This window comes from Ixodes scapularis, unplaced genomic scaffold (genome assembly GCF_016920785.2).
Source record: "Ixodes scapularis isolate PalLabHiFi unplaced genomic scaffold, ASM1692078v2 ptg001131l_1___fragment_3__unscaffolded, whole genome shotgun sequence".
Taxonomy (NCBI): domain Eukaryota; kingdom Metazoa; phylum Arthropoda; class Arachnida; order Ixodida; family Ixodidae; genus Ixodes; species Ixodes scapularis.
In genome coordinates, this window is record NW_024610104.1 from 401,636 (window position 1) to 414,612 (window position 12,977).

Here is a 12,977-nt window from a genome sequence, read left to right on the forward strand (position 1 = left end):
CACGCGACACCCCAAGGTCATCCCAAGGTCACGTGGCCCCCAAGGTCACGTGGCCCCCAAGGTCACGTGACCCTTAAGGTCACGTGACCCCCCGAGGTCACGTGACCCCCCCGAGGTCATGTGACCACCCCCAGGGTCACGTGACCCCCTCGGCGAGGTCACGTGACCTCCCCGATGATGTCATCGTAACTGGTGACGTCACCGGCATCCACATCGTCATCGTCATCATCACTGATGACGTCATCAGTTACGTCACTGATGACGTCACCGGCATCCGCATCGTCATCGTCATCATCGCGGATTACGTCATCAGTGACGCCACTGATGACGTCATCGACATCCGCATCGTCATCGTCATCATCGCTGACGACGTCATCGGAGTCCGCATCCTCATCGTCACTGATGACGTCATCAGTGGCGCTGGGGTTGCGGGTTAGCCTGAAATTACGTTATCAATTACATGGCGTCGTGCCGAGTCGGGTGCCTTGTCAATCGCAAGGAGCAGGCTCTTGTGCAACTTCCTTGTTAGGTGCGCACATGCGTGCATCCGTGCACGGCGTGCCGTCGACGCGGGTTGAGGCAGCGTTGCTTCGTGACGTGGGCGGCACCACGAACACTGAGCTCGGGATGCTTTACAAATGTCTGTGTACCTTCCAAGAAATCTTTACTTGCCCGTTGGCTTTTTTTCAAAGATTGCTGAGGCTTTTTTTAGAAAGATTGCTCACTCTTGCCAACTGCAGCCACGGCGTTCCAGAAGAAGACGCGTCACTGATGACGTCACCGTTATCCGCATCGTCATCGTCATCATCACTGATGACGTCATCAGTGACGTTACTGATGACGTCACTGGCATCCGCATCGTCATCGTCATCATCACGGATGACGTCATCAGTGACGTCACTGATGACATCATCGGCATCGTCACGTGACCCCCCAAGGTCACGTGACCCCCCCAGGTCACTTCACCCCCGTACCCTTCCCTCCTCCTCCTCAAGAGCTGCGCTCTAATTCGGTGTTACAGGGGGTTGTAAACGGGTTTCAGTTTTTTTTTTTAATTCACAGTGTGACACAATTTTAGAGCGCAGCTCTTAGGGGCCCGTTTCCGGCTTGAGCGGCGTCGGCGTCGCCGTCGGCGTCGCCGTCGCCGTTGGCGTCGCCGTCGGCGTAACCGCGCGGTGCATCATGGGAAATGTCCCATAATGCACCGCGCGAGCCCCCCACCGGGGTCACGTGACCTCGTGGGGGGGCACGTGACCCCCCCGAGGTCACGTGACCTCGGTGCATCATGGGAAATGTCCCATAATGCACCGCGCGAGCCCCCACCGGGGTCACGTGACCTCGAGGGGGGCACGTGACCCCCCGAGGTCATGTGACCCCCCGAAGTCACGTGACTCCCCGAAGTCACGTGACTCCCCTGAGGTCACGTGACCCCCGCCGATGTCGCGTGACCCCCAATGACGTCATCGTCACTGATGACGTCACCGGCATCCACATCGTCATCGTCATCATCACTGATGACGTCACCGGCATCCACATCGTCATCGTCATCATCACTGATGACGTCCCCGGCATCCACATCGTCATCGTCATCATCACTGATGACGTCACTGGCATCCGCATCGTCATCGTCATCATCACTGATGACGTTACCGACATCCGCATCGTCATCGTCATCATCACTGATGACGTTATCAGTGACGTCACTGATGTCGTCACCGGCATCCACATCGTCATCGTCATCGTCACTGATGACGTCACCGGCATCCGCATTGTCATCGTCATCATCACTGATGACGTCACCGGCATCTGCATCATCATCGTCATCATCACTGATGACGTTACCGACACCCGCATCGTCATCGTCATCATCACTGATGACGTCATCAGGACGTCGCTGATGACGTCACCGACATTCGCATCGTCATCGTCATCATCACTGGAGAAGTCATCAGTGACGTCACTAATGACGTCATCGGTACCCGCATCGTGATCGTCAATGATGACGTCATCAGTGACCTCAGTGATGACATCATCGGCATTGGGGGTCACGTGACCCCCAAGGTCACGTGACCCCCCCTTGGTTAGTTTAGCCCCCCCCGTGCCCTTCCCTCCTCCTCCTCAAGAGCTGCGCTCTAATTCGGCGTTACAGGGAGTTGTAAGCAGCTTTCACTTTTTTTTAGAGCGCACCGCTTAGGGGCCTGTTCCCGGCTTGAGCGGCGTCGGCGTCGCCGTCGGCGTCGGCATCGGCGTAACCAAGGTCATCCCAAGGTCACGTGGCCCCCCAAGGTTATCCCAACGTCACGTGACCCCCAAGGTCACGTGACACTCAAAGTCACGTGACCCCCTGAAGTCACGTGACCCCCCGAGGTCACGTGACCCGCCCCCCGAAGTCACGTGGCACCCCCAGGTCACGTGACCACCCCCAGGGTCACGTGACCCCCGCCGAGGTCACGTGACCTCCCCAATGACGTCATCGTCACTGATGGCGTCATCGGATCCGCATCGTCATCCTCATCATCACTGATGACGTCATCAGTGATGATGACGATGACGATGCGGATGCCGGTGACGTCATCAGTGACGTCACTGATGACGTCATTAGTGATGATGACGATGCGGATGCCGGTGACGTCATCAGTGACGTCAATGATGACGTCATCAGTAATGATGACGATGTGGATGCCGGTGACGTCATCAGTGACGATGCCATCATCGGGGAGGTCACGTGACCTTGGCGGGGGTCACGTGACCCTGGGGGTAGTCACGTGACATGGGGGTGTCACGTGACTTCGGGGGCATCCGCATTGTCATCGTCATCATCACAGATGACGTCATCAGTGCCGTCACTGATAACGTCACCGACATCCGCATCGTCATCGTCATCATCGCTGATGACGTCATCGGAGTCCGCATCGTCATCGTCACTGATGACGTCATCAGTGACGTCACTGATGACATCATCGGCATCGTCACGCGACCCCCCAAGGTCACGTGACCCCCCCAGGTCACTTCACCCCCCCCCCAGTACCCTTCCCTCCTCCTCAAGAGCTGCGCTCTAATTCGGTGTTACAGGGAGTTGTAAACGGTTTCACTTTTTTTTATCACAGATGACGTCATCAGTGACGTCACCGACATCCGCATCGTCATCGTCATCATCGCTGATGACGTCATCGGAGTCCGCATCGTCATCGTCACTGATGACGTCATCAGTGACGTCACTGATGACATCATCGGCATCGTCACGTGACCCCCCAACGTCACGTGACCCCCCCCAGGTCACTTCACCCCCCATTACCCTTCCCTCCTCCTCCTCAAGAGCTGCGGTCTAATTCGGTGTTACAGGGAGTTGTAAACGGCTTTCACTTTTTTATGTGCCACTCTCCATTTTTTGTAAAGCACCGTAACTATGTAGCCATAGGTGGTGTTGCCCCTTCGAGGAGGCACTGCTGTTGCCAAACTCTTCTGCACTTTTCATTACTGACTCAAAAAGCGTAAAATTCTGCGGTTTCCCCGAAGCAGCTCAGTGTGGATGGGTGAGACTTTTACAGCGTGTGATGGACGTTGCCTAATTCAGCCATGGTTCTGTATTCTTTTGCCTCGGTCCAGTAATACTGAAAGGTAAGGGGGCTTATATACACGCACTGCAGAAAATTCTCTCACGTCTTTCTAGGCTTCCCTTAATGAGCAGTTTTTATTTGCCATGCTCCAGCCGTGTTGCTACGTGTACAAGGAAGGATTGTGGCTAGCTCAATTTTCAGCGGCACCCAAACAAGTGTGTTGAGATGTATCTATCTGCCTGGGCTTTGATGTTTGTGTCTCCGTGACTTGGCCTGGTTTGGACCTAGTGGTTTAAATCTTTGTTTGTACAATTGATGTCCTTTTGCCGCAAATCTTTCCATTTCCCCCGACGTGTTATGGGCATTTCTCGTGGGTCAAAACGTCAAAGTTGCGCGTCAAATGGTATATGTAATCTAGCTGATTGTGAGAACTCTGAATTCGCAATACCAATGCGCGTAAAACAAAAAAAAAAAAAAAAAAAAAACTCTTTGCGGGAATTGTGCAAAGAGGTGCGATTTATATATCAACTTTTCCGCGAAATTGGCTCAATATACATAAGTGCAATCTATATTAAGGTGAAACTTGTAGTCCGGAATATGCTGTAAATAAAAATGAAGAAATATAACAAATTCAATTAATTGAACAAAATAAAAATAAAAAAAAAGTTGGAAGAAAAAATTAATAAAATAATGATAAATGCAGTACAAAGGACACACGGAGTGTGGTCATTCCGTGCTCCCTAGTCTTTGTTAGCAGGATGAAGCCTGTATTAGCGAGGAGTTTGTTTTTTCCCAAAGTCCTGCGTTGACCTACGCTAGACTTTTTCTCAACTGAGCGTGGAGCAAAGATTAGGAAATTTTGTCCTTGGTCTAGGAGGATAAAAAGCGCTGAATTGAGCCGAACGATGAGGCAACGTTGGTTCACGTGGGTCAAGCCTTGGGTAAAGAGACTTCCTAAGGGTGTTCCCCATAGGAGGTCTATCTTCACCAGCAGGAGGGTTACGAACCACATTTTTGATGCCGTGAAGTAATCTAGCTCTGTGGTCCAGCCGAGAGCTGGACCGCAGAGCACGCAGCCAAAGCCGTCGGTGCATACGGCTTTTTAACACGAATGGAGTGCCCATAAAATATTGGGACCATTGAGCACGGTCGCATTGCAGGCTTTTTGTAGCAAATTTTACCTTTGTGGCTGGCAGGGCAAGCGGCTGGTGGGAGAGGACGGTGTGGAGCAGGTCAACGACATGTTCTACGAGAACACGATGCTGCAGACGGAGAACGGCAACTTCCGCACGCGGATCAAGGCGCTCCAGGAGACCGTGGAGCGGCTGACGGTGAAGAACACGGAGCTGCTGGCGGAGCATGAGGCCGCGGCCTGGATCGGACGGGACGGTTCGGACGCCGGGGACGTGAAGGTCCTCATCCAGGGCTACCTCAAGGAGGTGGAGGAGCTCCGGTGAGCCCCGCTTTCTCGGGTCTTTTCCCGCTCCATTTGACCGGACTGCAGAGGAAGGCATGCACATATACTCGACTGTCGTCCTGCTCAGCTTGAGGGGGAAAAGAAGGGTGGAAAAAACATGTTTTCCAGGCTTCCGCAGAAGTCGCGGTGGCAGGAGTGTAATAAGGGAAGTGACCTCGAGGAGGGATGAAAAGGAACCTTCCTTCAAGGCCACCCAAGTTCGTTGCAACGCAGTATCGCACACCTTAAAGGAGCTGTGCAACTATTTCGGTGCTTTATTAAATAATTACGGAGGTGGTCTGTCAACTTTTCTTAAAGTAAAGAACAAAAAAAGCGCTTTTGCCTGCATGTCCTAGTTTGTATATTAAAAATGAACAAAGATTGAGGTTTTCGGCACCTCTCGACTCGTTCACCATCTTCCGAGTCACGTGCGCTATGATGTCAAAGGGGGTAAGCGGGGTTCCAATAAACCTTTCACTCTAGAGCCGTTAGTGAGCAGCGAGAACTCATCCGCTTGCGACCGCGTGGCCACGTGTGGCGGGCGCCGCGCGAACAATATGGTGAAAGGGGGAAAGTCTCATCCGGGTCCGGCCATACCCGTCCGGCTCTGCCTCCGTCCTCCTCCGGCTTCTGGTGGCTGTTCGCAGTAGCAGAGAGAGCTGACGGTTTTGTGGACCTAGGATAGATGGCGCCACTAAAACTCCGTATGACAAAAGTTTTGTCGATGATAGCAGGTTTTTGACGTGTTTCTATTTATGTTGGAACGACAAGATTTAAAGACAAATTACGTTTTATCGAGCAGGTATTTGCACAACTTCTTATTGTTTTACAAGTCCCCCATTGACGTCACGCCGCGTAGTTCTCATGGCCGCCACTCGCGTCTGCAGGTCGGGGAATATTCTCATTTTTGCCTGGCGATTAACCGGCGAAAAATCATCATTTCGAAGGAAGGTGTGTTTTCTGTCCTTTGTGAGAAGGTGAACAATGTCAAAAGTAGATGCCAATTCTTTCAATGTTAAAATCATTGCACAGTCCCTTTAATTCGCTTAGTCATGCACTTAATTCGCTTAGTCATGCACTTAATTCGCTTAGTCATGCACTTAATTAGATTTAATTCCTCTTAATTTCCTTTAATTCCTCTTAATTATCTTTGTTGCCCTTCTTAATTAGCTTTGATTACTCTTCTGTTTAATTCCTCCTAATTCGTTTTAATTCCTCTTAATTCACTTAATAGTGCCTCTTGATTCCCATTGATCGCTCATACTTGTCTTCAATTCCTCTTAATTCGCTTTAATTCCTCTTAATTCACTTTGTCATCCTATTCGCCTTAATGATCGCTTGAACGTTTTGGTACCTTTTGTGTTGCTGACGTGTTTTTGCTCAAGGACCTCGAAGGTCTACGGAACGATGAGACATCTAAGGCCTCGAAAAAGAAAATCCTGCTTTAGGCGCATTCGCACACGACGTCCTGAACGGGCTCGCCTACTTAAGTCTGCCACCGACAGATGTCAGGAGCGTAGAAGGGGATCATCGGAAGCTTTTCACTGTACCGGCGCACGCCTCTCTAATGTTAATAAGAATAAATGTCTTTATTTTGCCAACCATTTGCAGTTTTTCTTTCTGTTTTTCTTTAGAACATACTGCAGGCCCAAGACTGGCCCAAGCAGGAGTGGAAAAAACAACGAGTAAAATACAAATAAGAACTTTTAAAATTAAAAATAAAACACATCGATATACATATTCGAGGCATATATTAATAAATGCAAGAGAGTGATGTGCAAAATACTAAGATGCAGGATATTTATACAGAAAAAGTAAGCGAATCTAAGAAAAATAACTAGCAGTGGCATCGCAAAAATCGGCAGCCTCAAAAACGCTAGAAAGAAAAGAGTTCCATGTCGAGATGGTGCGGGGAAAGAAGGAAGATTTCAAACGATGAGTGCGTGCAAAGATTGGTGCTAATGAATATTCGTTATGGTGCCTCGTAGGTCGTGTCATTAGCGGAATGAGGTGATTATGTGTGCCAAGCCGTACCTTGTTTCGTACCGTATGAAATAAAAATTTTAGTCTGGAGAGCTTCCTACGCAGCTCAAGCGTAGCTATGCCATTCCTTTTCATAAGGTGAAATGGAGAGTCTAATCTTAAATCTTCCATAGATGAACCTACCTTTGAACCATTTCCAGCTTTGAAATGTTCTTTTTTGTGAAGGGATCCCAGACAAGGCTGGCATATTTCGATCGTGTTACGAGCTAAAAGTCTAACACTAGATTGTGTTTTCATTAGTTGGCGCCTAAGGAAATTAAGTTTATGGAATGCGGATGAGCAGGTGTTATCAATGTGTGTATTAGTCTTAGAAATCGTCAGTCCAAGATACTCTGAAACTTTGCGCACGGGGGAGCTGCAGACATAGTAAATAAACTCAAGTGGAAATTTTTTGTTGGTACAGTCGAGATCGGATATAACGAAGTCGGTTATAACAAAATAGTGGCTACAGCGAAGGGATCACGATTTCCCATTTCCTTTTGCACCTCGTTAACCGAAGTCTGTTATATATAACGAAATAGCGGATATAGCGGAGTGATTTCTGATTCCCGCAGACTTCGTTATAACCGGTCTCAACAGTAACCCGTAATAAAAGTTTCTGAATTTTATTTTATTTGGCACACCAATCTGCAGTTTTTTAAAGTGAAGAGTTTAATGCATTCTGGTCGGATGAGCTTATTATATATTTGAAGAGTACACAATCGTCCGCAAAAAGTCTAATGCTTACACTTTCATCGATGACTGAAACAATATCATGATTAGAAATAACAAGGGCCCCAGAACGCTGGCCCGGTGTACACCCGAGGATACACGGAACCCATTTGAAAATTCCCCACCAATATCAACAAAGTGTTTATGCCCTGTAGGTATGATTTAATCCATTTAACAACAGGAATCGAAAGACAACATTTTCTAATTTAAATACTAATTTTTCATGAGGGACCCTGTCAAATGCTTTACTGAAATCCAGGAATATTATGTGTACCTGACCAGATTTATCGAGACCCGTGACCAAGTCGTGGACCGTGGTTAAAAGCTGAGTGGAAAACCACTTTCTGAAACTATGTTAAGAGGTAAATTGTTGTGTTCCTCCAAAAAAGATGAGTTTGCAACATTACATGTGAGGAAGATGGAACGATAGTTTGTTAGCAAAAATGGGATCTCCAGTACAGGGACAACACGTGCTAAGAGCCAGTCATTCGGAAGCGCACTGCTGAGAACCAAGTTTGAAAAATTATTGTCAAAAAACGTGACCCGTCCAAGAACATATTTGCAATCTTATTGTTTTTAGAGTTAACAGCATTGACAAAACACCTTGATTGGAAATAAAATCGGCATTCATGGGTGACGAAGAACCGCGATATTCATACTCGTCTTTTTCTCCGAAAACGGACTGAAAATAAAAGTTGAAATGCAGACCAATTTCTCTTTTATCTGAATCAATACTGCCATTTATCTTTTTTTTTTCAACAAGATTATTTTTGTTGGCCAGGTGTCTCTAAACCTTCAGAAAAACCAACAAATCATTTACAAAGTACCATTCTCTAGCCTGTGCAACTCTGCTGCTTAACTCAGTCTGTAACTCGCATACGCTTTTGGGATTACATTTTCTTATTTTTTTAATTCTTTTTAGTCTGTTTCAGATGAATGATGTGTCTATCAATCCACGGATTGGTTCGCTTTGGAGACTTGTGTTTATTAGGAATGAAGTTGTCTAAGGAAAGGGTGCACATAAGTCTTTGCCAAAGAACCGATACATCGGAATCATTTATTTGCAAGTCGTCAAACGCCGAATCTAAATATTCAAGAACACTGTCATCATCAGCACGACTGAAATCTTTGACAGTCGTCACTGTGAGTCTTTTATTGGCTGGAAGCGCAACCAAAGAGCAGCAAAAGTATAGCAACTTGTGATCTGACACACCATCTTTAACACTTACATATCAGTCAGAAAAGGCACAGGTTACAAAAATTAGGTCTAAAAGCAAACTACTTAAGCCCTGGACATCTGTAAAATCGGTTACAATCTGCGATAAATCACATGCAAACATTTTGTCACAAATTATTGTAGCATTTTCAGTGGATGCATTTGAGGAACTTGTCCAATTAATATCTGGGAGATTAAAGTCGCTAGAGAGGATAACATTGTTGTTTTGAAATCGTAGTAAATGATCCCACAACCTTAGTAAAAAGTCAGCGGATGAACTTGGGGGCCCATACACAGCACACAAAATGACAATGGAACCGCACACATTCAATCTAAGAAACAATCTTTCGGGATCGTCTATCTCATCTAGTAAAACAGCGTCAATTGATGATTTGGGCACGATTGCAACGCCTCCCCCCCGCGATGAACAATCTCTTCTATATATTTTGTGCGATGACGGGATTACTTCATTATCATTAATTTCACCGGTAAGCCAGGTTTCAGTGATGATTGTGACGTGAGGATCGTTGTTCAATAAACTGAGCTCGAGCTTATCTGTTTTGTTATTAATGCTACGAGCATTGAAATTTACAAACCGAAGTTGTTTGTTTACAGCTTGTGGAACTGGCCGTCAATCCCTAGAATGAGCTCGTGACGCAGAGGAAAGCAGTACGCGTTCATTTGCAACCTCGTCCCAGCTATACGAGTCATCATTAATGGGGAGCTAGTCGCGAACCGGAAGGGCCCTCTTACCGTTAGCCTTATCGTGTTTGGCACTTTCCCGCAACTTTTTTGCTTTTATGTTGCATGCTCTGTGAATAGTCATTCTGAATGAACACGCTAGACCCTTTTAGCCTTTTCGCATTTTTGAGGGCTGACTGCTTCTAGGTGAAATCCTGAAATACATAATAACTGGCCTTTTGGTGCCATTTCTTCCTAGCCTGTGTATTCTGGCAATTGAAGTACAGGGCACACCCAATTTGTCAGCAAATATGTCAGATATTACTTCACTCCCCAGTTGTTTTTCGTTTTCATTTGGACTTTCCGTGAGGCCAAAAATGACTCGATTCGAGCGCGGAGAACGGTCCTCAAGGTCAAAAATTTTGATGCCTTGTAGGAGCCCAGTACTCTGAAGAGAGTTAACAATGGTTTCTAACTGGTCTATCTGACTACACTTCTCTCCTAGCTCTTTTAGGATTCCATTCATCTCAATGAATTTTGGGTGCATGTCATTTCCTGTTTTGTCAATCGCAGTTAGCTAGTTGCGAAACTCGGTTCTATCTCTGTGCCATCAATGCTTCCAAGCCATCAAGTTGGCTTGGAAGCACTTCCAGGCTAAGGGGGCTGGGATAAGAGTCCACGTCAGCACACAGCAGTAACCAACAAACAAGAAAGCAATCGTAGACACTGTGGGCAGGGCACAATCATCAGCTGCAACACAGCTGAACTTGCCGCCTGAATAGCAGTTGAGACGCAGACACCAAATTATTTACGCATGATTAGGAGAGAAATGAAAACATGAGAGAACACGAGAGAAAAATTGATTAGTGTCATTATATAATGCAAATTCAGTTTGAACAGACTTGCATTAGCAGACAGAACAACTTTAACCCCCATGAATTAACACTTTTCATCTATTTATTTTGGTTTAAGATGAGTGATCCATTCCCGTAAGCTGCTCACCGAAACTTTAAGTTCTGTATTTTCCCTACTGAACTGATTCAGTGTACAGTATAGACCACTTACAACGTAACCGCTTATAGTGCAGGACCAGGTACAACGCGGCTTTTTTCAACCACCGGTTCGCCTCCCATAGAACTCGATGTAATTACATACCGCTTAAAATGCAGGCGCGCGAAGGGAAATACCGGTTATAGTGCGGTTTCTGAAACAGCCCACCGACCGGCGCAGCGAGCACGGTTCCCTGTGCGACACTAGATAACCAAGATAACGGCGCTAGCCGCAAGCAGCACTCGCAGGGCAAGGAGGTTGCTCGAAGAAGCGGGGAGAAGCGAAGAGAGAAGCGAAGAGAGAAGCTTCAGTTGCCATAGTGACGGAGTTTGCCATAGCGACGGAGGTACGCACGCATGTGTCGTTCACGTGCGTGCGTCCCTCCGCTGTGCTGTAAACAAACGCAACGACAGACCAATCGCAGGTCGAGATGAAGTGTTCGCGCGCGTTGCATGCCAGTCGCAGGGCAGCTGCTTCTATCCGCAAACATGGCGTCGGTTGTGATCGTCGACGTAGACGGTGTGGTGGAAGCTCATCGTTCCGTGTAAAAGCGCTATCTTTGACTGTGAATTTTCGTTGTGTATCGCTATGATAACCCAGCACGTACTAGAAGGGAAGATCCACCTACTCGTGCGGCGATGACTTGGCGGCAATGTCAAGTTGGCAGAAACGCCCTTGTTGTCGTGTTTGTTTACTTCGACTACAGTGGTGATTTCTAAGCTTTTGTGTTTTCGAACATCGCCCGGATTTTTTATTTGGAGCATTTCATGCCTGTGCACAAGCTGATGGTATTACTGGCGCGTACCGTAGAAGGGATTCGAATTTTCACGCGTTTTTATCGCCGGAGAAGAGTGATTAGGGTTAGCGATCCTGAACGCTCGCAAGGTTCGTCCGCAGCCCGCGACGCCGTTTAAAGGCTGCGCCAGGCATAATAATGACGTGCAGCCAAATGGAAAAAAAGGGCTAGCGTAGCGTCACCTAGCGGTAGGACTTGGGAGCGTTCAAGTAGCACTGCCAAACCAAGCCAATCCATTTGCAGCCAACACAAAAGTCAAAATGGCCGCTCCTTGATGGTGTTTTCCGCTGATAGCTCGAGATGATTTTGTCCAAACAATCGAACTTTATGACTTCAAGCTGTCCAAAACATTGGTCGTGAATATACACTATTTTAATGGGGTAAGTCACGGTTCCGCCTTTAGGTCCGAAATATCGAATAAGTCTGAAATATCGGAGTCCGAAAAAATGGTCGGCGACTGTACCGAGAAATGTTAAGCTTGTTTTATACCAGACTTGATTTGTTTCTCACCCGAATTATTGTTATTTAGTTTGGGGCACAACCACCCGCACGAATCTAAAAACAAATACTCCTATTGCAAAAAACAAAAATGTGTTCCTCATGGAGGATGCTTCTAACGACTCTAGCACCCAGGATCTGTTCAGAAAGAACAGTGTAGTTCCTGTTTACAACATGTACAAGTATAGACTCACTATCAGTTTTAGAAAATCAAAGAAATGGGGATAGCTTAGTAAACCTTGTGGAGCTAAAAGAACGTGCAAATCGGTCGTCAGAACGTTGGACTGTGCCACTGTGTCACAACAGCTATTCAATGCAATCACTCAAATAGAAACTTCCTACTATATTGAACATACTAATGAAAAAATGACATTGATAGTATTTCTATTGCAATTCAGGAATTACAAACGGGCCTAGTGTGGCGCGAATACGAATGAATCGATTTATGAGACCTGTTTGATTTTTGTATTTTACTTTGTTGTGTCGGCTTTCTCAATTTGTTTTTTGCTGTTACTTCGTTTTGGCTAGTGTGTATGCCACTTCAAAGCAGCAAAGGGCTCCGTCAGGCAGTTCTTGCAGCTTTTTTCCCTCGTTGCCTTCATTTATGTGTCGAAATGGGAAATGATGTTCCTTCATAATAATAAAAAATAATGAATGCAGTACTGTCTACTCCCTTAGTTTGTCTGCGGTGTACTGGCGTGAACGGCCACGTTTTGCTACTAGCAAGGTTGCGGCCGCCGCCGATATACGTGCTTCAGGCTTTGCACTGTTCCTCGGCGCGGAAGAAGGAGCCGCTGCGCAGACGGAGCGGCAATTTCCCGCCCCAATTCCACCATGCGCAAGCGCCACCCTCTTCCTTTTATTAGAGTGCGGGCCGCAGCGTAAGGAGAGGGCTTGTTTGTGCGGTGGCGTTCCTTGGAACTAGGACGCGTCACAGCCATTTTGTGTGCCGTTTGAGGGAGGGAATCG

At 47.1% G+C, this 12,977-nt stretch overlaps 1 protein-coding gene across 2 annotated transcripts in view; it reads left to right on the plus strand.

Moving 5' to 3' along the window:
- The window catches only part of LOC115321957 (kinesin-like protein KIF21A), a 163,079-nt gene that overhangs the window by 92,159 nt on the left and 57,943 nt on the right, over window positions 1–12,977 (plus strand). For both annotated transcript variants that reach the window (XM_040217434.2, XM_040217435.2), the window contains exon 11: window positions 4,754–5,010. In XM_040217434.2, coding sequence (XP_040073368.2) covers window positions 4,754–5,010 — 257 coding nt within the window. The remainder of the gene's footprint in view (window positions 1–4,753; window positions 5,011–12,977) is intronic.